The sequence below is a fragment of the Pogona vitticeps genome, chromosome 12 (genome assembly GCF_051106095.1).
Source record: "Pogona vitticeps strain Pit_001003342236 chromosome 12, PviZW2.1, whole genome shotgun sequence".
In the NCBI taxonomy this organism is placed as follows: Eukaryota; Metazoa; Chordata; class Lepidosauria; order Squamata; family Agamidae; genus Pogona; species Pogona vitticeps.
In genome coordinates this window covers 83,117-110,899 of record NC_135794.1, presented here as the reverse complement: position 1 = coordinate 110,899, position 27,783 = coordinate 83,117, and the positions used below count along the sequence as shown (strand labels likewise).

General features: G+C 48.7%; 1 protein-coding gene across 1 annotated transcript in view; it reads left to right on the top strand.

Moving 5' to 3' along the window:
* WDR72 (WD repeat domain 72) overlaps positions 1-26,819 on the top strand; it is a 42,538-nt gene extending 15,719 nt beyond the window's left edge. Inside the window, exons 14-20 of the mRNA XM_078381042.1 lie at positions 1,437-1,657; positions 7,393-8,246; positions 9,230-9,424; positions 10,604-10,706; positions 11,629-11,785; positions 20,867-20,965; positions 24,188-26,819. Of these exons, the coding sequence (XP_078237168.1) occupies positions 1,437-1,657; positions 7,393-8,246; positions 9,230-9,424; positions 10,604-10,706; positions 11,629-11,785; positions 20,867-20,965; positions 24,188-24,243 (1,685 nt within the window). The 3' untranslated portion in view covers positions 24,244-26,819. The remainder of the gene's footprint in view (positions 1-1,436; positions 1,658-7,392; positions 8,247-9,229; positions 9,425-10,603; positions 10,707-11,628; positions 11,786-20,866; positions 20,966-24,187) is intronic.
* Positions 26,820-27,783: the final 964 nt, after the last annotated feature.

The window sequence follows — 27,783 nt, the reverse complement described above, 5'->3', positions numbered from 1 at the left end:
GCCTCCTGTTATTTGATACCTAGAACACTAGAGGACAGCATTCAAATGCTCTATGGATGTGTTGACTGCTCTGATTATATAGGGTCTGTACCAATGTGTACGTTGTGATGGATTTCCTCAGAGGTGAAACTTTTGTAAGGGGGATTTCTCTCTCTCTGTCTGTCTGTCTGTCTGTCTGTCTGTCTCTCTCTCTCTCTCTCTCTCTCTCTGTGTGTGTGTAAAACTGTCTCTCTCTCTCTCTCCATCCATCCATCCATCCCAACTGGATGGACGTCCCAACGTAAGGACGTAGCCTCAGTGACATTCTCCTCTTTCGTCGTCCTGATGTCCTCCGCATATATTAGAATCTGCTGCAATGCATGACGAAGATGTTCTGGAACTTGTGGTGTTAAAATATTTGCTGAGCAAGTGCTGAGGCTTTGCATTATTGCTTGCATGTTCCTGTTCTGAGCTGCAGAGCAAAGCCAGAAAGAGATGCCTGTGCAGAGGAGTGTGTGTGTCTGTGTGTTTAATGTGGGGAGTTGCATCTGCCCCCTTTCCCCCATGAGAAGCAGTCAGTCAGCCTGTCAACATTATTTTTATTTTTAAAAGGCCCCTGCACTGAACCAAAGGGTCTAGCATTAAAAGAAGTAGTAGAAGAAAACGGTTCATCCCTCGGCTTAGGCAGGAATCCTGCCACTGGTCACTCCAGCTGTTACAGGCACTGGCCAATAAGCGGCAACCATCTGTCCATGGCGCTTTCTGCACAACCCACAAATCCACAGGATACGTTTGCATCTTGATTTCCCAGTAATCTAATTTAGTCAGTTTTGTGCTGGGAAGCTCTGATTTTTCCTTGCCTGGGAGAGTTGAAGTGGTTGCCTGCTGTGTCGGTGTTGTTTGGGAGGTGCTTGACACATACACAGCAGCGACAAAGCTGCTTTGCCTGGTGATCATTGCTGCACAATCCTACGAAGGTTGTTGTGTAATGAGTCCTGCTGACTTGGAGGCATCACAGCCGTTGCCTACTTTTGTGACATTTAACTTTTAAGACAGAGGTCTTGTAGCACCTTTGAGATGAACTAGTGTCTATTTTTCTTTCTTTCTTTTTCCGTAAGCTTTTCTGTATCCAAGCGCACTTCTTTGGATGACAGAAAAGTTATTCTTTGTATCCTTTGCCTACAAACAAAGGGCAAACTGTCCCCCCTTTTAAAATTCTGAGGTCTCTTAAAAAGGGTGAGAGCCTTAGCCTATTATTACCTTCCCGGTGGTCTTCTTCCACTCTCTACGAAAGAGAGAGGGGTCCTTGTGCAGCAGGAGGGGGCGTGAGGGGTCGATGCCGAGAGCTCCGGGTCCATCCGCCGGCATCTCTCAAGCAGCCTCGCCCGATGGCAGTGAAGGGGTGGGACCAGACGGGCCACGAGAGTCTTCCCAACCACTTTCGCTTTTCTGCTTAGGAGCTCTGGAGCGCCAGGAAAGCGGGGAGATGGCCAGGGCGATCCTTGCCTGTGGCGAAGACTCCATCGGGGCAACGGCAGACTCTTTGCACCCAGCTCTTGAGGATGAGACACACAAGCCGAGCACGGATGCGGAACAACGCTCCCGCTCCTACAAATTGGCTGCTCCCTCTTCTTCCTGCAGTGGCTTTGCCCATCATGAAAAGCCTTCCTGGCCCTGGGTGAGTGTGTGGAAAGGTCAGCCCAGCTCTCCGAATGGGAGGCCTTGGACTCAGGCCGTGGGCAGGTGGGTGGGTGGCTGGCCAGCAGCTAGGATTCTTCCCTTTCTCTTTCACCTGCTTCCTCCAGTCCACTTCCCCCCTTCACACACACACACACACACACACAGTGTGTTTCTTTTCCTTTTTTCTTTTATGAGGAGACTTCCTTTTATGACTTTTATATATATATTCACTTCATTTTTAAAAAATGGAATGGTTTGGCTTTCTGATGTGGAAGAAGGACTTTCTCTGCTTCTGCAGAAGTCACTAAAGGTGTGGGAATAGGGCAGAACTGTTTTATCATCATCATCAGTTTCTGATAAATAGCATCTATAAAATGATGTATGCAGGATACATGGTGGCAGGAGGAAAGCAGGAGCAGAGGATAATGTTATTTAAATGGATCTGGCTGGCAAGTTTTTGTTTTGTGTTTACAGTAAATTGTATGATCAATCTGGTTTAAGGTTAAAACTGCTACAGCTAGCTTAAGGTCCAGTTGCCCAGAGCCCTAGAAGGGAAGATCGGATCCAGCCAGCTCTTCCAAGTCCCACTAAACTGAAAATGAGAGTTAAGTCAATCAGCCACTTACTAAATCTCTTCAATGGAAGTCGTCTTCAGTGCTTCCTTGTGTGGAGCATTGGATCATGCCCTGAGTGCACTTTGCCGGAGCAGAGCCCAGGACGTATAGCCTGGCATCTCTTCTTGTGGATGTTGCAGCTGCTGAGGCCAAGTGCCCCAGTTTCATGCAACTCAGAGATTATTATTAGGTCTAGTGTGGATGCTGAAAGGACCAGCCTTCTTTCTCCTGGTGTGATCAATGTGGGTCAATGCAAAAATGCACCTCTCACCAGTGTCCCTGGGTAGACAAGGGGTTTGGCTGTAAAGAGGGCAGCTTGGCTGCAGCTGTTCACGGGAGGCTTTGGCAGGTGTCAAACGGGATGGAGAAGTTTTGCTGCACCGAGAGAAAAGTCGACCCTCGGCTGCGGTTTTCACGGAGACAAATCCTTCTCTTTTGCTTGTTCAGGTTTCCTCCCAAGCCTGTGTAAAGTGATCTAGTTTTTAGAGAGAAAACCCTTGAGCTGATCTCTGTATGGGTCTGTCAGAGCGAGGGCAAAGCTATGGCTGCCTGCCAATCTTCGGTTGCTAGGATACCTGGCTGGTAGCAGATGGGAGCAGAAATGGAACTTTAATTACAAGCATTTCAATGGACAAAGCCCATTTTTGTTGTGGTTTGCCACTGCAGCCATTTCACCGCAAGAATTTTGAAAATACCAAACAGGCAATCTTTACACATCACCCCACGTGAAAGGAGGCAGTGAGAGAGGGGCTCCGATGCTCCGGTCTACGAAAAGTGCCTGCTTTCTTCCTATGCCTTGTTTAACTTGAGGCTCAGAATGATGGACTAGATGGGTCTTCCCCCCCCCCCCCTCAAATCTGGCAAAGCTTTTCCACTTAGCAGTCTAGATCAACTTCTGCAGGAAGGCAGAAAAGGTGGGGGTGTCCTGCCCCTGCTCCTCCTCCCCAGGCAGGTATTTCCAGAGCTTGGGAGAAGCTACAGGCTGGGGCCTCTGCTGCAGAAATAGGGAGATCTGGCAGCAAGATCACCAAGGAAGTCAGCAATGTTAACTCAGACACCCACCTTGAGGGCCACACACTTGACACCAGAGAGCAGTGGGGTTGCAATTGCAGCTGGTGCATCTGGAAGACAGACCCCGGGAGCTCAATGCTTTTTGTTTCATAGGAATGCTAGCCTCTTTGGGATACCTTTGTTGTGAAGAAATCAAATCCCAGAAAGAAATTTCTCCTGGCCTTTGTAGTCCAGAATAAATGGCTTGCTGCGTTGTAGACTTTCCCATCCAAAATGTTTGTTGATTTCATGAAGCAATATTTTATGCTCATAAACTGGCTGGAAGATGGAAGCGCAATTCCATTTATCTTGATATTCCTTCACTTTACGGAGCCTGCCAGAGTGCCCATCTGTTCGGGGGAGATTGCGCTCCCTAGCAAGTGGTCAGGGGGAGTTAGCTGAGAAGGTCAAAGGAGCTTCTTGACCTCCCGTGCACCTTGCCAGCTCAGTTGGAGCGGAGGGACTCGGCTTAGGGGATGCTGGCCTCACAGTGGAGCTGGCCAGAACACCCACCCACTCGAATAGGTCACGAGTGCAGGAATACACAGCAAAACCCTCGTTGGAAGACAACAAGAGGCATCTGACCTAGTAATGTGTTACTACTAGTCAGTAGGTTACATGCACCTGGTTGCTTCCCCCCCCGCCATAAAAAACAACAACAAAAAACAAAAGAAGAAGGTATTTTTGCACTTAAAGCGAGCGAACAAATGGGGTCCCATTGCTGGTGGAGAGGCACGGTGCACCAAAGATGGCCTTGGCTATTAGCTTGATAACGCTTTCACTCTTGTCGGCTGAGCTCCTGGGGTCTGTCTTCCAGATGCATCAGCTGCAATTGCTGGGCTGCTTGTTTGCCTTCAATTTGTGCTGCCAGTCATCAGACTTCTGCCTGCTGAACACAATTCAAAGAGGGGGGGGCTTTGAGAGGGGGGTTGTTTTCGCTTCCCATTGCTGGCAGCCCAGAGGATTTCAGAACGAATAGCCGGAGTTTCCGCTAACGTGTCTGCCTGGCCATTTGGAAGGCTGACGTGTTCGGATGTTGGTTTGACCACCTCATTCCACGTGAGGATGTACACACCTTTTGATGGAGACACAAAGTTATTTCATATGAAGGAGAGAGAGAGAGCAGCTTTTCCTTACCTTGGGTTTTTATTTCATTTCATGTTATTTCTTGGGCTTTTATGCTCTGGCTTCATACAAGCGCCAAAAAAGATGTTGGCTGGAACAGTTACCATGAATGTTCCAAAATTCACAAGGAAGGATCAAATGTGGTTTAAACCATTTTGGGTTGAGGATCTGCTTATATTTCAGGGCCAAACTATAAGTTGCAAGAGCACTTATTAGAAAAGGCCATTCCTCAACCTGCTAAAAGCCTCTGTTTCCCACAGCACAAGCTTCTTACACCTCCCTACTTTACAGATTAACTTGCTTTGTTACTTGATTGATCTTTTGGAGGCAAACCCAAGCTTTGTTTGCAAGTCTGATTTCTCAGACTCAAATGTCTGTCAGAATCTGGTCTGTGGAGTACTCCTGAGAATTCAGCAGGACACGCTTCCCCTAATGGGTCATGTGGCTGCAAGGGCACCGGCCCACCTGCCGTTCTTGTGAGTCGAAGAGCAGCAGGAAGGCTGCCTGCGCCAACCCACACCTTCCCATTCACTCGGATCATTCCCTCAGCAACGTTCTGACTCCTCCACCTTCTGGGTTGCTGCTCTTGGTCTCCAGTTTTGCTTGTCCCAGTTGAATCCCCATGACTTTGGATGGACTATGACTCTGAAGCTGGTTAAAATGTTTTGAAAATGAATTTTTTAAAATGGCCAGAATACAGATTGGGATGGAATAAAGATACCTTTTGGGAGATGAAGACTCTTTAAGAGGATACCTGAAATGGAAGAATATGTATCCTCAGCTATTTCTCTTCCTCTTGCTTCAGTTCCTCACTTGGAGGGATACCTACCTCGTGCAGTTCAGCAAGTCAACCATTTCTGCTAATGCTTACTGCTGTTAAACAAGAGTCTGAAACAAAACTGAGCGCAGAGAGCTAATCCCCTGTTTGAAGGGGTGAAGGTCACGCTACCCATTTCTTCCTATCCCAACATATTGATATGTGCTATTAACCTCAACTGGTCCAACTCAGACCCACCACATAAACATTTTATGGAAAGTGCAGTGAAAATGCTATCTCGCCAGGTGACCTTTTTATATCTCTAAAGGCTCGTTCCCACTGGAGTTCACCAGCTTCTAGGAATTCCGTTGTGCTCACTTGAAATGCAAGCATCCATTAGGAACCAGAGGATTTGAATTTTTCAGGCATTCTGACTTCCTCGTCCTGTGGCAGGATTGGTGTAAACAGAGATGTGAGGGGAGCTACCAAAGCTTTCACCTTCCACAAGGGAACCAAGAAATGCAATCATGTGGTATATTTGCAGAGAAAGTGATCCGTTCCTGCTCCATTAGGGAGAGGGGTCACTGCACCTTCTCGGTCTGAGTAAAGGGGTGGATTCCTAGCGGCACTCTCAGTCGTGCAGCTATTTATACCTCTGCAAAAAACACACCAAAATCTGGTGCTTTTGCAGCCGCTTCTGCTGCATCAACAGAGGAGAAACTCTGCTATGAATGCTGATGTGCTCCATTGGGCTGAAGAAGAAACGCAAGGCCAAAGCTGGACGCTGCTCCCTTGGAAGCAGCCCATGGGTACCTGTGGAGCAACTAGCGTGTGCTCGACTGGTGAGCTGAACCTTCAAGCATTCGTCACCAAACGACTCCTGCTGGGCTTGCTTGTCACCGGACAGAAGGGCGCCTGGAGGTGGTCCGTCCCCAGACCTCCGGAGAGACCTCTGCTGGCCCTGGTGGGATAAACCCCAGTGGCCCGAGACTCTTCCTGCATGGACGTCATGGACAGGAACAGCGGGGGGGGGGGGGCTGCCGCTGGCCTAGTCTGCCCATGGTTGTCCTCTCCTGTCAGGGAAGCTCCACAAAGAGGATGCAGCCTCCCAGAGGCGCAGGGCTTCTGGATCACCAGGGCTCCCAGAGAGCAGCCAGCCCGAAGCCTCTCCTCCCCTGGGCCAAGAGACGGTGGGTCTTGGACAGGCAGGGTGTGGCTGGCCAGCGACATAGATGGTTACAGATGCTACGCTTATTGGTCTTACTTCAAAAACACGCCACCTTTTTCTATAGCAAAACGGTGTTTCATTCCCAATAAGTCCCATCTCTGTTTTATTCTTGTAGTTGACTGGAGATGGTCCTAAGAAGGGACTCAGTGGTGGCAGAGAAATGCAGCTTTGAGAAATGCAGGAATTCACAGGGCTAACGATGCAGGAGCCAGGATATCGCCCAGCATTCACAACTCAAACCCTAATTGTGGTCCTGTGCTCCTTTCATCAGCTTCCCATTTAGTTTGCCATTCTGTTGAAAGTGTTGGTTCTAGTCGGCTTAAGTCCTGTTTACCTTGGGGACTCCTTGCTACTGTGTCGGTCTGCCTGGGAAATAAAATCAGTGCCAGGGCCTCACTGTCCATTTTGTCTCGGGACATCCTGCTACTGGGCCTGAGACTCCAAGGATTTCCAGCCTGGAAGTTGCTTGGAAATGACTCCTAGTCAACAGCCTGCTCGTTGCTCTCCAAAAGGTAGCGTGCTTTTCTGTGGTGATGATGTTTTTGCCATGGTAACCCATCAGGCTGCCTCTTTGTGTGTCTTTTGCTAGAATGAGAGGATGCTTCCATGTAGCAGGCATTTATTGTTTAGTCCCCAGCTTTGATTTTAAGGTATAACATTTTTTTTCTCTTCCTGCTGCTACGTTGCATTTTGCTTTCTTTTAAGTAATGTTTGACTTGGTTACAGTCATCCTCAAATTGTACATTGCATTTTCCACAATATTTTTAGCTCAAAGTAATACAAAAGATTAAATTACAACCATAATTACAATTATAATGCATTGTAACATTAACCCAGTGAGACTTAGTATTTCAACATGGTATGACTTCTAGAAATTCTTTCTTGTAATTTGCGTTTTATTGATAGTATATTATTGCTCCCATTGCTGCTAGTATTGCTAACGTTTTTATTTGTTTCAGTTAGCCGCTGCCTCTCCTGCCCGAAGGCCTTTTGCCCTCTTGCCTTTGAAGACCAAATGGGAGAACGTAAACGTTCACCTGCTTCTCTTTGACTTGGAAAGACTGGTAGAGTTGCTGCCGCCCTCTCAGCTCCCTGGGCTGAAGGCCTCGAACTCGTTCCACAGCTATGAGACTTTGAAGAGAGCCAAAAGCACGGCTGAGAAAAGGAGTCTGGTGCTAAAAAGGAACAGGACCTCTGGGTCTCTGTCTCCTCTGGACGGACAAGTCGGAATGGCTGCCGAAGAGCAAGCCTTCGGGGAGAGCCATGGCGTTAGGCCGGCGGAGCAAGGGGGCGGGGGCGGCGGGGGCGGCGGCCCCAAGCGGTCCAAGAAACCCAAGAGTTCCAAGAAGGTGAGGAGGCAGCCCTCGGGAAGAATCAGTCTGAACCTCATCGCCGATGCTGGGAAGCTCCTCCTGTCATGCCTCCTGCCGTGGGGTGTGGACAGGGAACTGGACGATCTCTGCCTTCGGCATCTCGAGGCCCTGAGGCTCCTCCGTCCGGTCTCACTGGGACTTGTTTCTCAGAACAGCCACCTCTCGCTGAGGTTGCCTGGGTGGTGCGAGGCGGTGACTCCTCCTCCTCCTGGGGCCGCTGGACTGCAGCAGCAGCAGCAGCACGAGGTGACAAACCTCTTTTCCAGCAAAGTCCTGGAGTTGCGCAGTAAGTACTTTGCGGTAGCAGAAGAGCAAAGTGGAAAGCTCAACCGCCACGGGAAAGGCCTCGGAGCCACGGAAAGATCATCTGCACTGGTGTATTTGCTGAGCCGAATATGTTTCGTTCAAGGGATCATGAGGATGCCTTTCAAAGAGACCAGGTAAGAACAGGCAAAAGTAGATGGTGGCCCAAATCCACTTCTGGCTCCCAGCTCGAGTAGACCCACTCAGTTGGCTGCTAAGTGACATAACAGCCCGTGTGTGTGTATGTGTGTGGGGGGTCCAACTAGGTCTACCATCTTTGGGACTTGCTGTTGTATTTTGGCCGCTGTCGGAAGCGACCAGTGGCGGGACAGACAGACAGACAGACAGACAGACAGATGTTGGTTCTGCTGATCCATGGGACAGCAGTGGTCCTGACCACATCAGACTCATCGTCATCATGTTTACTGCACAGGAATCAGGGAGGGGGTTGCCACGTGGCAACAACAGTTCACTGTGAGCATTGTTTTAAATGTTTTTGGAACACAGTTGGGGCAGGAGGGGCAATTCTTGCCTGATGCTGGCTGCTGGAAGACGGTGCTCTTGCTTTCCCGTCCTCCCTGTAGGGCTTCCCGTTGAGGCATCTCACTGAGAAGCAGAACACCAGGCTGGTCTTTGTTTTCATCCAGCCTCAGGGCTCTTTAGGAAATACTCTGAATTTGGTTGCCTTTTCTTCCCTAGCGGAGCACCTCCGTCCACTTAACGCCTTTGCTGATACGAAGGTGGCTGTGCTGCTGTATCCGTCTGCTCCAAGCTTTCTTGGGAGCCTCTGCACTTTGACATAACAAAGTGTGAGCAGATCTCTAGAAGTTACAGCCTGTGTGTGTGTGTGTGTGTGTGTGTGTTTTAATATACACAAAACATTGCAGCCGTTACAAGGCAAATAGAGGCCTTAACATCTTTTTTTCTTACTTAATCTGTTTCTCTCCTCCCCCCCCCCCACCCCCTTGACAGTCAGTCTGCTGGCGTTGATAAGGGCAGATTCACAGAGGTGGATTTTTGGGCACACTCTCTGTCTAGAGCCCTAAACGTGAATGATAAAACATTTCCAAGCCAGCACGGCCCTCACTGACTGACAGGCTGTGTCAACATTTCTCTTTAGCCCACAGAAAGTGGAACCGGCACGCAAATGGAGACCCTCGGCTTCCTTCGGGACCACCAGCTCTTATGAGGAGTCAGCCGGCTGTGAGTATCAGCACATACGTAGTGCCGAATTCTTGCAGATGGTTCTCCAGGTGTGGGATGCGAGTGGGAACGCACTTTGCTGCACCCAAACATTCAGCTCCATCAGCCGTCTGTGAGAAGTAGCCTGAGTTTCCATCTCCATGGCCCCGAACCTGCCATGAGCCTCTGGGCCCCAGGCATCCATCCCGGCTTCTTCCGACACTTTCCAGTGGCTGGATGGCCAAGCCCTGCAGCCAAAACAATCGGACTTGTTTTATTTGCCTACTTGAGCCGTTCTAAAGCATCCCTCATTCCAACAAGAGCCCGTGGGTCAGAGAGGACCTGACTGCACGCAGCTGAGAGGGTGGGATCGGACTTTCCTGCGCTCCGTAGCAGCTCCTCCCTGTTCCCCAAAACTTCCTCCTAGGGGGCAGGAGACCCTGCTTGATGGCTTATGCTCTGGTGTGTGTTTAGGTGGGGGATCCCCCCCTCAAAAAAAAATCAGGTGGAACCACTTTCTGTGGGTGGACTCATTCTGTCCACAGAAGGCAGGTCCTGGATTTAATCCATATGCATTATTTAGGTGTAATGCAAGTATGATCAAATTGCATGTTTTTTTAACAACTACAGACTGAAACCCTCTAAAAGACAGTAAAAACTGTAGGCAGGTTCAGACAATGTAACCCTTCCAAGTGCCAAAGCAAGGAGAAAAGTCTTCGCTTGGTGCAGAAAAGGCTGTCGTGCGGGTGCCTTTTTGAGGAGAGCCTTTCAGGGCTCCAGTTGCCGAGAGGCCTGTCAGGCTTTGGTTTCCTTTGGTGGGTGGACTTGCGGTATCAAGCTGGACCCATAAGTGATTTCCCCTTCATTTTTGTCCTGGTGCCCTTCTTCCTTTCCCCTTTAGTTGGCAGAGTCAGGCCAGGCCAAATTCTCTCCTCCTCTTGCACATGAGCTCCATGGGGGTGGCAGAGGCATGGTCTGTACTGTTTGAGCAACCAAATCCCTTCCTGGCGTCTCTTGCTGGACGTGCCTCTCTCTCTTGGGGAGGGTCAGCTGTGTCCTCTGGTCCTCTGTGTTGTCCTGTGGGTTGCACTGGAGTGTGATATGTGTTACAGGCAGGAAGCTCAACGAGAGACACGGCTACCCCAAAGGGTTTGCGCATGGGAGTCCTGTAACCAACGCAACCTGCACCTGTGGCCCTTGCAATGCTTTTCTTGTCTCGCTGCCATCTCTGAAAGCGTCACTGATTGAAATGGCTCTGTCTTCTCTGGAACATCTACCTGGTTCAGTGTGAACTAGAGGCTGGCTGACAAATAATGTCCCGTCTGTTTTCAGGCACCTTTGGGTTTCATCCTTCTGCACTGGATAATAGTTCGCTTGCCAAACTTATTTCTTGTTGGAGAGACCAGTCCGTCGAGGTAAGAAATGGAGGATGCTCCTCAGAGTGCGGCTCTGACATTGCAGCCCTTCCGTAGCGGGCCAAGCTTTGGTCTTCCAGCGGTGTGTTGGACTACCAGCCCCATCAGTCCCAGTCGCTAAAAGGATGCCAGAAATCGCAGTCGGCAGCATCCGGAGAGCCCCGGGGGTGGCACACAGCCCTTCCCTTTCGGAATGGTCCTCCAAGCACATGGAGGGTTGATTGGGCTGGGGCGTCGTGTTCTCCGCCTCCTGCACGCTTGGTGCTTTACTCTGCCAACCAGGTTCATAGGTCATGAGAGAGGCATTCCCAACAACTACTCAATCAATCAACCAGTCAAAATATTTATTGCTCAATGCGAAGGTCATTGCAGTACAATATCAGAAATGAACAGCATGGTAACTATTTGAAACAGCTTCTCAGCCTATTGGCTATGATTAAGTGTCACAACTAGATGGTTCCCCAGATACAGTCCCAAGGGCCTCTCCTGGCTAAATCTGGAGACACGTCCTGTTGTGCCCTGCCCTCCAAGGGATAGCACCATTCAAAGCAGAAAAAGAGGAAGGGAACACTTGAAGGGGCTGCTGTGTTTCTTGCATGTAGCTGAAAACTCCTCAGGCTGTCCCTCTTGATGGACAAGAAGGGCTCACGTTCTCTCCCCTGCTTTGTCCAATTTTAGCCTGTTTGCCATTCCCCCGAGCAGCGCAAGCAGTGGGGCCTTGGGCCAATGCAGCCTTCCCAGTCCTGGCCCGGAGAGGGACATGGCCCCAGGCTTTGAAGTGGGAATGAGGAACACACTCCTCCTTTCTGTCCCATTAAAGGAGGGAATAGCAAGTGGGATGAAGCAGAAGTGAGGAGCAAGGGTGTACTTGGCATTAACAACTGCCTAACACCGACCTCTCCCATACCTTCCTCCATGACAGGTGATGGAAGCCATTCAGGCTGTTTTGCTGGCTGAAGTTCAGTGGGGCCTCCAAAACCAACGAAAAGCTTTAGCCACTGGCCAGAGGCAACCACAAGCCTATAGAGAATTGCCCCAGACAGACCAGGCGGAAAGAATGAGGAGCCATCCTTCGCTGGGTGAGTACGAGCAACCTCTCTTGGCCTGAATGGGTTCAGCAGGACGAGCGTGTTTCCATAGTATCTCACCTCTTAGGACTTGTTCAGAGGGAGCACTTGAGCCTCTCATTTTGTGCTGGTTAAGTGTAGAATGTAACAGGGTTTCTGCCCACATGATCCCACCTGTCTTCTCAAGAAATCAGCATCTCTTTTAGAAATAGATTTAAAATCTTCCAAAAACCTTGGAGAAACCCTGGTTAAAAAAATCCTTTAAAAAAACTTTACAATTATTTTGTCTGCTGAATTTTCCCCCTTTGCTTTAGCAGATTAATGCTCAATAGAAGGGTTCTGATGACAGAAGATGTCTGCTGATCTCATAATTCACTTTGGAAATCAGTTGCCTTCACAAACCACTGTTTTAAAAATCTGAAGGAAATCCTCAGAATGATTTTCTATAGGAAATCTCTGTGTACATTGGCTGCTTCAGTGGAATAGTGCAAAATTGAAAGCCCCTGGAACTTCCACCAGTCCAAAGTGAAACAAAACCCAACCCACCAAAAACAGTTTTGAAAAAGTATGGAAAACAGGGTTTTGTTGTTGCTGCTGCTGTTGGTTTTTGCCATGGTTAGCACTGGTTTAAGTCTTGTGTCTTCTGGATGGTGGTGGTGGGGGAAATGCCGATAACCATCAGTGTACATGAAGGGCAACACATGCTGCATCTGGATGAGCCCTAAAATGTGCTTGGCAAGCCAGCATCCTGTGTGGGATTTTCTCCTCCTTGTCTTTTTATTTCCCCTTGCTCACCTACCACTGTTGTTCCTACCTCTGTATTTAAGGTGTGAACAAAAAAGGATGTTACTTTGTCTACATGTTCAAATTGCATTGAGTATTTCATTCCTTCTTAGTGAATGTTTGTGTTATATGGGAAATCTGGCTGGAAAGACTGGATGCATGTCATCTTATAGGCAACATTTGTGAACTGCAAATTATAGGGAGTCATCAGTTTCAGATTTCTCTTTTAACCATCAGCTCAAACTTACATTAAACATACGCTGTTCCTGTTTTATGACTTCCTAGTACAAAATGTGAAATTCTTATTCTTTGGCAGTAGAAGAATCCACACCGTGGAAATGAGTTTTACAGCTGGATCATTTTATTTTACAACAGACCTATTTGCTATAATATTTAATGATTCTAATATTTATGGGCAGGGAAGCCCACATCTGAATTTATGTTATGAAGCGGTATCCAATTTTCTTCAGCCCATTAGCTGAGCCTTAAAAATTAAGTGACCCAAAGTTTACATCCAATCTTCTTAGTGAGCCTTCTCTGTGATCACTAATTTATGATCCCATGGCATGTCTGTCTGTCATGAAAGTGTGGCTGGCCGTCTCATTCCAGGAATCTGGGAAAGAGTCCATTTTCTGCATCATAAAAGAAGAGGCTGCCTATTAAAGAGAAGGTTGTAATCGTGCCAGAATGGAAGTGGGGGGTGGGGCAGGATGAATGTCTTTTTTTACATTGGATTCCCCCCCCCTGCCCCCAGCTGCCTGTCAGTTGGTTTTTCCTCAGTTCTACACATGTGTGTTTAGAAGGAAGCCACTGAATCTTGTGCTTGACTCAGCCTGCAAACAATGGTCTTATTGGTCTGGATTTGGATGTGAGCAGTCTCCTGCCAGGTCCCACCTTCTGCCATTCAGGCACAGATCTGTGGCCCCCTCAAGTCAGAAATGCCCCATTGTGCTGTCGGTTGTGGCTCTCTGTCTTGCCTTCAAGAAGAACTGCTACCCAGTCTGTCTGCCCTGGAAGAGGAGGGGGAGCCTCTCCCCTCTGGCCTCTCGGCTGCTTTCACGGCATGCCACCCTCCTCAACCAACCTGTTCCTTTCTCTTGTCACCAGAGGTGGCAAGGCCCCAGCGCAGGTATCCCTCATAAGCTGCGATGGTTAAACAGGGGCCTCTGTGTTATTTGAGAGAGACAGAGAGAGAGTGCTAGCTTGCGAACAGCCAGCTCTCTCCTCGGTAGAATAGGCTGCCTCAGGATGAAAGCATTAAGGCCCTTGCTTCAAATTACAGCCCTTTCCTGTAAAGAAACACAACTCAATTTTGAATTTTATCATCTAACCTGTGGTTTAACTGGGCTTCTCCATCATCTCAGAGATACTCACTTCAAAGTGTAGCTTTATCCAATATTCTCTAATATTAGTGGTCAAGTATTGAAGGAAGCAAACTGGAAGATGCTGCAGAATTGCAGCATATTTAATTCTTTGGTTCATATCTTTTAACAGAGAAGTCCTTAATGCACAGAAATCAGATTTGTTGTGTGTTTTAATGCAAAATCTAATTGTACAGGCGCCATATCAGACTCATCCAAAATATTAGAAAAGATAACATTCTACTCTGCTTTGTTCAGACTCCAGATGGGAGCTAGATATTTTGGATGCCAATGCATTACACTGGTGCTTTTTTGAAAAAAAGTTTTCCTGTTTAGTGTTTAAAGTGTCTGGTGGATGCCCCCACCACCACCACCATCCACTAGGCTTTCCCATTGGATTTATGTAAAATATCCACAGTCCAGGTATTTTTGTAGTACCCTGTCAGGCAGCATGCATTTAATTGTTATATAGTGCCCATGTTTTTGGAAACATGCCATTTTAAACCGTTTTAAATCCTGAGACCATGGATTGCATGGAGGAGACTTGGTGGCAAAAGAGGAATTCCAGTGACATCTTCCTGCCTGATCTTTGTGCACTGAGCAACAAACTATACATCACAGAGAGCACTTCATTAGAACATGGAATTCCATAAGTGCTGAAAGCATTTGATTGTCATACAAGGAGTTTTTCATGCCTCCCATAGTAGTTGGCAAATTAGCGTGCTCTGTTTTGTGACAGGTCATTTTCTGACAGCTTCTAGTGAGGTGGGATCTCAGAATGTGTAGCTGGGTCCAGATATCGGACTTGGCAGAGCTTGGAGCAGACCCTCGAGAGGATTTGTTGGGGGGTTTCAGCTCCATCCTGCTTTCTCTCTTCCTGCTTTTCCTGGTGTTGGGGTTCGGTATTGGGAAGATGAGCCGAGATGCGCTTGTGAAATCTAGGCTTCCAAACCGGCTCCGTCAACTTCTTGAAAGTTGCTGCCCTGGTGCAGAGGATGGCATCAGGTGTCCATGTGCAGAATGCGAGAGGTTTGCACAGGTTTTCACCAGCTGATGGGAACAATACTTCCTGGAGTCATCGTGGTTATAAGTAAGCAGGGCTTCAGGGTTCCTCCTCTTGGAATCACAGAATCACGGCGTGGGAAGGCGCCTCGAAGGCCATCGAGTCCAAACCCCCCCCCCGCTCAAGACAGGAATCCAGATCAAAGCAGGTCTGACAGAAGGCGGTCCAGTTTGCCCTTGAAGGCCTCCAGCGTTGGAGCCCTGCTCACCACCTCCCCCTGAGGTCATGGGCGGCACAAATTTTTCCCTATATTCAACCAAAATCTGGCTTCCTTGAGCCTTCCTTATTACATGTCCTGCATTCTGGGATATTAAAAAACAGGCTCTGCCCTTCCTTTCTATGACTTCCTTTCAGGTACAGTACCAGGGTTGTGTCTGTTGTAGAATTCCATGGTTGCTTCTGGAATCCTGGAAGGTCAGGACCATTAAATACCTTGTTAATTGATTTCTTTGAGCTAAAATTGCCAATAATACATTCCTGACCATTGCAGCTTCCATGTAACCCTTCCACAATGGGGTGGTTTGCCCTTCAACATTATTAGTCAAGAGGGAATATCATCATTTGGGAATGACTCTTGTGTGGATCTGAATCACAACTCGGCGGTTCCGTGGCTGAGGCCTTCCCGTGGGATAAGCGGTAGAGCCTCTGTCCCCACTGTTCAGGTCCATGGGAGGGGATGTCTGGGCTGAGCCCCAAGGGAAGGAGGAGGCCTTGCTACAGCCCTCCCTCTGGGGTGGAGGGGGTGGCCACCTCCGTGGCTTCCTCAAGGCAACCTGTGGGAAAAGGAAGGCCTGCCAACCTGTCCGTTTTGCAGGTGCTGCCCTAAAAAATAGCTGGCCACAGAAAGGGGGGCCTGGGGCTCATGGGCTGCCCGTCGGATCCCTCCAAGAAGCAGGTTGGCTTCTGTGCAGCTCTGCCTGTTCTCTTGTCCCTAAATGAAGGGAAGGCTTCTTTGAGTGGGTCTCTCTGAGTCGGATAAAGCTCTCCAAAGAAAGACACCTCTCTCGGTGTACCAACCCGTCACTGTATTAAGGAAGCTGTAATTCTCTTTTGCTTTACTGCTAGTCCTAGGATGGTGGTAGGTTACTGTGGCCATGAAAAGCTTGAACAATGTCGGGTGGTTTTTTTCCCCTTCTGAAATATATATATTTAATTTTGCAATTACATGCCAATAAGCAGAGTGTGTAGCAACAAGCAAACAGGCGTGTCTCCCTGTTGGCACCTCTTCCACAGTTTCCGCTGCCCTTCATCTGTGTTAACGCCAGTGGCTCAGCTCTTTGGATGCACAGAGGAGCTTTGTGTGATTTTGGTTAATTAAACTCCTCTGGACCCACCCCCACCTCCACCCACTGTCATCAACAACAGTATAGCATAGATTTTGGAAGACAAAATCAAAAGCCTGTAGTTACCATTCAGCCCAAGTTGTTTGGAAACCTGCCGGAGATGATCATGACTGCTTCTCCATGTGCAGCAATCCTGGGCTTCTTTCCTGATTTCTCCTCTTTTGTCCCAAGGCAACTCAGAAGGAATGCCTGGGATCCGTGGCAGTGGAGCGGCTACAGAGACCAGCAGCTGCAAGTTAATGCCTCTAGTCCTTTTTCTTAGCACTCTATTTTCCTTCCTGGCCTAGAACAACTTTAAGACCAATAAAAATCCTCAGAAAGACCAGGGACGTCTAGATTTCGGGCCACTGAGATGGAATTCCAAGCTATTTCTGACAGGTCCCTGAATGTCACAGAGCAGCTTGTCCTCTCGCTGATTATGACTCCATGGCAGAGATCAGTCAGATTATTTCCATTTGCTGCTCTTAAATGGAGACACGGGGAAAGGAGAGGCAATGTTTTAACTGCTGCACCTTTAAATCCTATAAAGGGAGCGGGCATGTTAAGCAGACAAGGAGTTGTTGGAGAAGTTAACCGTGTGCATCGGAAGGTGGCCAAGTCTGGAGCAAGGGGCAACCTTTTTCTGTGTGGTAATAAAGTAGCTGTTCATCTGTGGTCAGGGAATGTCACGAAGGACCTTGAGTTCCTCTCCTTTATTTTGCAGAGTGGCCATCAGGCAGCTTTGCATCGCCTCCCTCTATCAATCAAGGGCTTCTGCTGCAGCCTTCTGCGGGGATCTTTCCTGTTTTTCACAGACAGCTCAATAACTTGTCTGGGGGCCATGATAAATGCTCTCTGTGCCTCACAAAGTGTCTCCTCCTTCGCCAGCTGCAGCTCAGCTTTGTAGAGCGAGAGCTTCATATTTCTATCCAGTGCATTTAATTTCTTGGCACTAGTGAATGCAAGAGCCCCAGAGCATTGTACTCGGGCCCAGAGGAAAGCTGTGCCACAGATTCCCGATTTATTCCTAACAGAGGAGATTAGGTTTCCTCCTAAGAAAAGTAAGTGGAGACTGCTAAAAGGAGAGGAGAGCTTTCAACCACTCTCTAGCATTCTCTCTCCTCCTTTGGCTTCTCTCTCTCTCTCTCTCTCTCTCTCTCACACACACACACACACACACACACACACACACACACACACACACAGAGAGAGAGAGAGAGAGAGAGAGAGAAAGAGAGGTTTAGGTATCTGGCTGCAGACCTTGGGCGTCAATTCCCCATTGTGCCTCTCCTGGGAGAAGAGCTGGCCTATGTGGCTTTGGGCAACAGCTGCACAGTCCCAGGGAGCCCCCAGAAGGAGGGAATAGTAAGCCCCTTCTGAGTGCTCTCCACCTAGAAGGTCCTGGGGAAAAAAGGGTTGCTGTAAATCAAAATTGACTTGATGGCACACAGTTAATATTAACATTTGCTTTCCCTTCCTTCCTTCCTTCCTTCCTTCCTTCCTTCGAGACGCCCTGAGTTGAAATGCCTCCGTGCTGGATTTTCTTGTGACAGCCTTTGGCTCTCCCTTCCCTGTGCCAAAGAGCCCCCTCAGCAGGCATGCAGTGCTCCAAAGACTAGAAAGATAGAAAGGCTCTTTGCATGGCTGATTAAATCCTGCACACTCAGAAAGTCTGGATGTGCCATCAAATGTTACTCAATCCATTCCTGCTCTCAGAATAGAAATCCCTGTATCTCCAGGTACAATCCTTCCACTGAACAAGATGCAATCAGAGGCTGCGAGGATTAGGAGATGCTTAATGAGGGAGGAGAAGGACGCCCCTCTAACTGAGTAGCCTAGCATGCGCGTCACAAGGCAATTTACCAAGCGCATTATAAAGCAGGAGGTTGATGTTAGGTTTTAAATCAGATTAAATAGTTGCATAATCTACAATTACTTGGTTTCTCATTTTTAAAAATTAAGATGGTTGAACTGAGTCGATTTTTCTATGTTTAACTTCTGCTCAATTGGATTGGCGGCCAATGAAATGTTTCGGGAGTTGCAAGCGATAGGAAGATGATACCAGCTGTTTTGCAGAGCTTAAGACAGCAGGCAGATAATTTGACTGTGTGAAGGATAGTCACCCTAAAGCTTTAATCCCAGTTTTTCATCAGTTTCTGCTTTCACTGATTCTTTAATGACAAGAGTGTCCATTAACTGTGCTCTCCTTTGGCTCCAGATTCCTTGGTGAGGGTGGTTTGTCTCTCTCTCTCTTCTGTTTCTGCACATTTTGTCAGTGCCAACGACAACCCAACTTCTCCTCTGGCAGTCAGAGACTCCCTCAGTTTCTCACGAGAGGAAGCCTCCACCTCAGAGCTTGTTCAGAACTAGCAAGGCCACACTGAGTAAACTGGGAGGAAGTTCAGGAGACATGCGGGATGTTTCAGGGAGGAGATCCTTCCTTAGTATCCTCAGCAGAACTCCGATGATGGCTATGCGTAGGCCACTCCAGTCCAGAAGAGTCTCTTCCCCACATGGAGCAGAGGTCTGGTTTGGAAGGTCACCCGCAAGAGGACGGAGACAGGCAAGGGACCCGCTCCTGCTCTGGAGCAGGGAATGGTCAGGGTGGGTGCCTCAGAATCCCAAGGAGCCCTCCAGCCACCATAGCCAGCACTCGTGTGGGCTAGCTTGGTCCCTTTCAGTGGGTTTGTTTTGTCCCTTTCAAAAGCTGTCCGAGGGCCCATCATCCTGTTTCTGGCAAGACATTGCTTAGCCCCGAGGCCAAAAAGGATTGTGCAGGGCTGGGAGGGAGGTTGCTGTTTCTTTGTCCTTCCCCTGTTCCCACCCCCTCACTCTGTCGCCAGATTCAACTGATGATCAGAGTCCCTCGGCTGGTTCTGTTTTCATGGGTGCATCTCAGAGATCTCCCCCACCCCCAGCCATATGTTGCTAAGTTCACTTCTGAGTCCTAATTTTGGGGTCTCTCAAAATTAATTCCTTAATCTATTTGCAAAAAATGGTAATGAAGACCTTGCAGGCTGTCATTTAATCACCAGATCAACAACAGCCTGTGACTCAATCAGAGCGCAATTACCCATTTCAGCAAGGGGCTTTCTTTTAAAAACAATGTGCCGTCTAGTATCTTTGCCAAATGCTGGATTTGGATGCTATGTAGATGTTGCTAGAGGTGGCCAAACACCAGCCACCTGTGAGGGCTTTCAAAATCATAGGGAAGTCTAGGCCCACTGCAAGTCACTGGCAATTTTTTTTCCAGCTTCCAGCCTCGCTGAGCATTCCTATGTTTATAAACAAAGAACTCCTGATTCACCTGTGAGCAATTCTGGTAACTCATAAGAGCAGCATGCTAATCTCTAACTTCTTCTTGGACTGCTCTGTGTACATGGCTGCTAAAGCCTTGTATGCCCTGCTTGGCTGAGAGATAGAGGCCAAGGGTCAGGCCCGTGATCGGCTAAGAGGGTGCAGCTATAGAATGGCTCCACCAGGAAGGAGCAGGAAGGTGGTGGTGGTGGTGGGAGGTCTTCCTCCCTCCCTCCCTCCCTCCCTCCCTCCCTCCCTCCCTCCACCCATGTGGAAGGCTTTAGGACCCGGGCGGTCATGGCCTGTCTTGTAGAGAGTCACTGCGGGCGGACACATGAGGCTTGTTCCTCTCAAGGTGGCTCCAGGGGCGCAGGAGGCTTGCCACCGGCTGTCATTGCTCGGTGCCTCTCAAGGTGGCTTCTGAGCTGAAACTGAGAAGAGAAAGAGTCGCTCACCTACTTCCCCTGAACTCTGAGTCACTCAAGGTTGATGTCAGTGAAACCTAACATTCAGCAGAACTCCCTTCTCCAGTTTTAGGTGCTGGGGAGAGGGACTCCTTCCCTCGAGGCAGAATTGCCGCCCTCTTAGCAACACCTGCGGCCATTTTGGATTTCGGGAAATAATGTATGCCTTTGTGTTCTGTGCATCCCACGCAGGGGCCTGTGGCTGTTTTCACTGCACCCTGCAAAGCGAGAGGGAGGGCTGCGGTGCTCTCCGTGGTGCTGATGGTTTGTTATGTCCTCATTCCAAGATACAGTACTCTAATTCCTGCCTCTGTTTGAAAAGGTCTAAGACAAGCATGGGCAAGTGAGCATTATTGGTAATATACCATTAAAAACACTTCAAAATCCGGAGGCAATGTCTGGATTGTAAAGAGTTCACTCCTCCTCAAGGCTCACAAAGGTTTCCCCAGGAAAGGGACCCCCAGAGAGCCTCAGGACTTGAGGAGGCGGAAAGGGAACAGAAACTTTGAATTAGTGAATTAGTAGTAAAAAGGTGTGATTGATGACATCATCTGCCTTGCACCTGCGAAGTTGTCCCAACAGGATTTCAGCCAGGATGTGTGTGTGTGTGTGTGTAAACCCAGTTGGAAATTATTGGTTAGAAAAGACCCATGGAGTGAATGTGATTTGTTAAGTTAGCACTCAACAGAAGTACAGTTGATTCGGTGAATCTGCTTCACTTGGAATTAATCACTAGATGTCAGCCATAGAAAAAGAGGAAAACCACCACCACCTCAGAGTATTCCTGCTCTGCTTCTTTGCAGGTGCTGCCAGCCCAGCCCAGGGGGACAGCTGTATATTGCCTGCCCAAGAAGGAGGGGACATGGCCAAGAGGCAGGTCTTGGAGGAGCCAGACTATCCAGGTGAGACCGTCCAGATGTGGCCCTGGGGGAGCCACGGTGTGGCAAGGGCAAGGAGGGGTGGCTGCTTCAGTGAGCTGAAAATTAACCCTACCAATAGAGTCACCCATGGCCAGGTGAAGCCCTGCCTCAGAGGCTCAGAACCCAGCACTGCTTCCCTGCCTAGCTGCGAACTCTGGGGCCGGACAACCTCAGGGCTGATCAAACAAGCTCAGGGTGACCATCAATTCTAGATAAAACCTCTTGGACAATATTTGGGCCACGAAGAAAGATTAGGTTCTGAGACATCATGTGGAAAACATTGTTCCGTCCAAGGACAAGGAAGTATCGCTGGGTAAATATATGTTTTGAAGAATTTACAAATAGGATAAATACATGTTAATGGTTTTTTTTTTTAAAAAAATTCATTTTTCAAAATCAAGTTGGGTGCTTTTATTATTTAACTTTTAGAAAATAAAGTTTCTCTTATATAGTAGCAGCTTTAGTGTTAAATAATGTGGATACAGGCATGCCAGCACTACTGTCACGTGAAATGCAAGGTGAGCCTCTGTCGGAGGCACTGGCTTAGGAGGGAGTTTTCCAATGCAAGTGAAGAACCGGTCTTTATTTATTTATTTATTTATTTATTTATTTATTTATTTATTTATTTATTTATTTATTTATTTATTTATTTATTTATTTATTTATTTTATTTCTATCCCGCCTATCTGGTCATACTAGACCACTCTAGGCGGCTTACAATTGGAGCAACAATAAAATTATTAAAAACATTACAAATAGACAAAAATGGAAATCAAAGAATATAAAAGAAAAATCGTCAGGGATTATCTGTTGGGAAAGCCTGTCTTGTTACTTCTTAGACACACAGACTGGTGGAATAGAAGCTTTCTTTTTTTACCCAGTGGAACGGCCCTGCTTTTGCCTGGCCCTGATGACCTGGCCTTGCCCCTGCCTGTCAGTTCTCAGCGCTTCACGTAGGTTTGCTCTTTAAATTGGCTGGTGAGGGTGGAGCTGCACCAAGGGAGGAGAGCCATCCCCTAGGCACCTGTTTGGCCACCCGTGCCAGGGAGGCTGCCTCCCAGGAGGTGGGGAAGCATGCCCACCCCCAGCGCGTGCGATCGGAAAAGTACAAGACTGGTCGGAAGGATGAGGCAGCAGTGCTGGGGTGGGGGGAACGGCCCTGCTGGGGAGCCAAGCCATCGTTGGACAGGAAGCCCATGGAAACCTGTGGGTTTGACTCCTGAGCAGATGTGTGTAAGATGGTGCCTGGTAGTAGCCAGAAAACAGGGTCCCCCATGTTTCAGAAAACATACGAAGGTGTTTCATTAAAGGGAGACTTGCATCATTCTTTCCCAACCAAATTGCTGTCCTCTTTTTGGCTGGGAAATGTTCTTGCTGCAGAGCAAATCACACAGGTCTTCTTACAGTTCACTGTTTCTTACATTGTGATTCTTTTATTTCATATTGTAATAGATTTATTTTGATTGATGGCTCGGTAAACAGAAAGACAGGGTGAACCTTGCAGGGCCCCAAAGACCAGGGTGAATCTCTGCCCTCTTTGATGGAAAGAGGGCTGACCTCGCTTTTGGAAAACTAATCCTGCAAACCTGTGCAGAGCGAAGCGCAGGGAGCTTGGCTCTTTTCCTTCATGTAGAAATGAAGCCTCCTTTGGGTTTGCTTGGCTTTTTCCCTCCTGTTTCTTTGCATGATGATCTGTTTATCTTTTTTTAAAAATCCCTCCTCTCTGGTGTCTATCTGCTTGGTGCAGACCTCTCCAGCTGGAGCTGCCCTGCCCACCTGCTCTGCCAGGGGCAGCTGCCATGCACCCCCCCCCCGATCCTTCCCCCAGGAGTGTGGCGGAGATTTAATTTTCAGTGAAACGTGCAGCAGCCTAGAATCCATGTCAGGTCCCTAAAGCCATCTCAGGGCCTCCCTGCTCCCCCTCCCCGCCCGCCCGCCCTTGGCCACACAATTAGATTCCAGGCAAGGGATTCTCCCGGGGGGGGGGAGTGAGTGGCAGCCGAGGTGAAGGTGGAGGGGCTGCCGGACAAGAGCCGGCTCGATGGTCAGTCCACGGTGAGCAGCCAGCCTGCATCTCATGCTTGCCACTGTTTTAAGACAAAGATCCTTGGGCGTCCTTACAGAGTGGCAGAGAAAGGAGGCCGACACCTGACCCTTTCCCACGGATATTTTGTCTTGGAACATCCAGGGAGTGGATCATGAAATGGGACCTGCGCTCTCTCTCTCTTTCTCTCTCTCTCTCTGTCTTATGGGTGGGGGTGGGGGTTTGAAATGTGAAGCATCCAGTAGAGAAGGTGCAGATAAGAGCTCAGGTGTGTGTGGGGGGAGGATTAGGAAGCCCATGTTCCCCTGGTCAGGCAAGGGCCCGCCTGGCCTGCAACTCTGTTGCCTTGGCAGGAAGCCACGAATTTCTCCAGCTTTTGCCTATTCTTGCATTTTAAGAAACTTGCCTCATAGGTTGGGAGCCCTCCAGAGAGTTCTCTACTACGGGTTTCAGGGCTTCCCACAGAGAATTTGTGGCTTGGTTGTCATGGCAACATCGTATTTCCCCAAGAATGGCTCCTATTGATCTGTGGACAGGCGTAAATGGACAGGCAAGTGTGAAGGAAACAGAGGGTCTGCCAGGGATGGGGGGGCCACTGGGGGAGGCTTTGAGCTTGAGGTTGTGGGGAGGGGGATAAGCTGGTGGCCAATGACGCCTGGACAAAGGGAGAAAAACGGCTTCCTGTCCTTTGAGGTTTCGCACCCCGTGCGGCTGTTGGCATCTCCCGCCTGGGCCGGCTGGGCCGAAGGGAGGCTGGACAAGAGCAGCTGCCCTCAATGGCAGGCAGGAGCTCGGCAGCCCCCCCCCCGGTGGCTTCCTCATTGAGCAGGACGGTGCCGGTTGAACGCTGCCCCGAAGGGAGGTCTGAGGGTCTGAAGGGTTTCGTGGCCCTCACAGGCACCCCCTCAGCCACAGGAGGGGTTGCTGCAGGGCCATGGGGGGGGCAAGAATAGGGACTGAGGGCACAGAGGAAGGGAGGAAGGAAGAAGTTCATTACCAATCGCACAAGCTGTACCTCCTCACTCCACCCCACACCATATTTGATTTGCAGAACAGAAATAACCATACATTTTGTTTCCATGTCTCTTTGAGAGAGGGGGGGGATTAAGTGCAGAAGTGATCAGAAGCTCAAAAATACACTTATTCTTTTTGTTCTGCAGATCAAAAGAAGCCACATCCCTGGATGTCCAAGGTGTGCTCCTGCAAGGTCTGTTAGAGGACTGTCTCCCCATTCCACAGAAAGCACCAAGATGGAAGACTTGCACCCGTTGTTCTTTGGATGGTTCTGAAACTTTCAGGAGTTTTGCACAAACCGTATGCAGCTGCCCAGAGGGACGGACTCTGAATAACTGCGAGTTTTCTCCTCCTGCTGGAAAAACATGACAAGTTCAAAAAAATGCTAAGCTGGGCAGGACAAGGCATCACAGAAAGGGCTGGATGGATTCAGTGGACCCGAGGATAATGATACAAGGGCCCATGGGATCCCTGTGAGTCAAGGGAGGGCACCCACAGGCCATTCCTCAAGACATCGGCAAATGAAGGGCTAATCTCTCCCCCTCCCCACTTGCTCAAGGGAGGGAAGGAGAGCAGAGAGACCTCACCCAGCCCCCTTTGGCTCTGGCCTGACATGTGGGTGGCCCATGGCTCTGCCCACTGGCAGCAGCAGCAGCAGCCCCCCCCCAGGTCACCCCCAAGAGAATGCAGCCCTCCACAGAACAAGCAAACCAAGCAGGAGGCCCGGCGATAAATAAGAAACCAAATAATACTGGGGATGCTTACTCTTTCATGGGTAAATGTCCCACTTCCTCAGGCTTTGCACCATAGTCATGTTGTTAACTGCCTAGAGTCACCCTTGACAAGATGGGCAGTATATGATAGATAGATAGATAGATAGATAGATAGATAGATAGATAGATAGATAGATAGATAGATAGATAGATAGATAGATAGATAGATAGATAGATAGTTAGTTAGTTAGTTAGTTAGTTAGTTAGTTAGTTAGTTAGTTAGTTAGTTAGTTAGTTAGTTAGTTAGTTAGTTAGTTAGTTAGTTAGTTAGTTAGTTAGTACAGGAAAAATTAAAGGTACTGTAGGTCAGAGACCCAAAATATCATGGCATAGGCTCATGCTGACTCTGTCTGCATGAGGTGAGTTAAACTGAGATGGGAAGGGTGGTTTCATCTTACTTTAGCTCCCCTTTACCATGAAGTTTTGGGATTCTGACCAAGAGTACCTATAATTTTCTTCTGCCCAGTCTGAGGAAGTGGGATATTTACCCACGAAAGCTTTCAATTTGTCTGGGGCTTTTTTAGTTGTTCAATAAAGGCATCACCCTACTCTTGCATTTGTGTAATTCTGAACCACGTGGTCTTTTCCTAATTTTCTTTAATGGTGGTAAATGTACATGTTTTGAATGATTCTTAGCAGAAGTCCTTCCCCCAGATATTTTCATTAATGGTTGTTGACGCCCGCTTGTGGCCTCCTCCGGTTCAAAGTGTGGCCTGGTTCACTTGGATCCCACCAGTTGCCACAGCCTACTCCACCCCTGGGGTCCCAACTTGCCAAACTGGTGCTGCTTCTGAGTTTCCTGCGCCTGGACGAAGGGCTGGACCCCCTTCGGTGTCTTGGACGAGCCCCCACTGCTGCCCCGATCCAGGACTGGCCACCACGGGGACCAGAGAAGAGGAAGGCCATGAGAAGCAAATCCCAGCCAGCGCAGGCTCTTCGCTCCTTTCCTGGAACAAAGAGGACTAGAACAGGCAGTGGCCAGATCCCGACTGGCCGTGGCCTCCTGTACACCAGTGGGTGCTGTCATAGCAAATACGCTCAGGCAAGATGATCTTTCATGACTTGCTTTTAATTTTACATCCTTGTGGTTTGCCAGTTCCAATCGTTCTCTGAAACGTCTCCCACAGAAACAGGAGGAAAGGCCTGCCGGGGTTCGAGCGATTGTCGAAATTTCTGGGCAGCTGCATTGGCCAGCAGCAGCCACGAGCCCGTCTGGCCACACGCATTGGCTGGCCTTGAACACCCACTGAGGCATCCCTTGTCTGGTAGACAGAAAACATCTGTCATTGCAAAGGGTTCAGGCTAGGCTGCAGGTGGACTTACCTCTCTGGCCAAAGAGGGCCAGAGCGCCAGCCAAGAAGGCGTCTCCTCTCTCTCTCTCTCTCTCTCTCTCTCTCTCTCTCTCTCTCTCTCTCCCCCCCCCCCGTCCCCTCCAGTTTCAGCCTCTCTCCTGGCAGCAGAGAACTGGCAGAGGAGCCAGTTGTCGGTCCCATCAGAGGAGCTTTTAGGAAGCTCTCGCCAAGGGAATTTGGAAATATGGGGCATATTTTTGTTTTCTAGAATCAAGACAGCAGCATGCTTGCGCTGCTTGGTGTTAAGATTTTCTGTGCAGAAAAAAGTTCAGTGTTTCATAGAAAGAAGAACTCTGCTTCAGAAAGGGAGAACATATTAATTGAAGTGCAAATTTCTTGGCCGTTTGATTCCAGCAGCTCTTCCCACTGTTGGTGCCTGGAAATGGTTCATCGACAGAAATGTTTTGAAAGCGTCTTCTGTGGGACAACACATGCTCTGGGGGATGGGGGCGAAAATCTTTTTTGACTCTGTGTTGAAGATTGTTCTACCTGCCATTTCAGTTGTATTTTGCTGTTATTATCTGGATAATGGCTCTGACATATTGAACATATGTGGCAGTGAGAAAATTGATTTCCCTCAACAGAAATGTTTCCAATTTTCCCAGCCCCATAATTTTATGTCCACAACAAAATAAAAGGCCTATTTTCCTTAAGATGAAGAGAATTGAAATCTTTGATAAAAGCTGTGGTAAGTGTTGTCGGTTTGACTGTGGAAGCCTCTGTTTCCAGAAATGGGGAAGTTGCCAGAGAGGAAGAAGCCCGTTTGGGAGAAGGGGACGGGGGGGGGGGGGAGAGAAGCATCCTTTATTGAATTGAATCTGTATTAAGGAATCTGTAAAGGTCTATGGCCAGAAACAATAGTTTGTGCGTGCGTGCATGTATGTATGTAGGAATCTCAGCTGAAGGACAGCTTTTAGATCAGTTGGTCCAGACAAGAGGGAAACAAGGAAGGAAGAGCACAAGCCAGTCCCTCACCTGATCTGATTCTCATCCTCTCATTTTGGCCTCTCCTGCTTGCCTAGGAGCCAAACTTCAATCAGGCGCTTTTCATCCTATGAAAGTTAAAGCTTTGAGAAGACTTTTGAGGATGGCATGAAGGAGCCGCACAGGCCGGGGGGGGGGGGCTAAACCTCTGCAGGCCACTATATAAAAGTTCCCTAATTCTGATTTGGAAGAGGTAGCCCTGATAGTCTGTGCAAGCTGTTCAAGCAAAACACAAAGGGGAAAAAATACAGATAAAAATAAACATAAAATTACCCCCCAAAAGTATAATTTTAAAGCTACCATGGCAAGCCACGATTTTCTTTACTTTTATAGTTACTTCTTTATATCTTTCTCTGGATATTGTTTAAGACTTCACTCTTTGCAGGGTGGCAGGCTATCGTGCAGGAGAGCCAGAAGCATTCGGTTCCCCACTTAGGTCCGTTATGATTTCTCCGGAAAGGGGACCAAATACTGCCCAGGGCACGGGCTCGCCACTGCCAACTTGCTAAGCAGGCCTGAGGGACGCTGAGGTCCCACCTCCCCAGCCCCTCCAAGGGCAGAGGAGCAGGACTGCCAGGTGGGGCTCTTCATGCAGGCCCAGGTGAGGCGCCAGAGGCCCCACAAGTGGTCCAG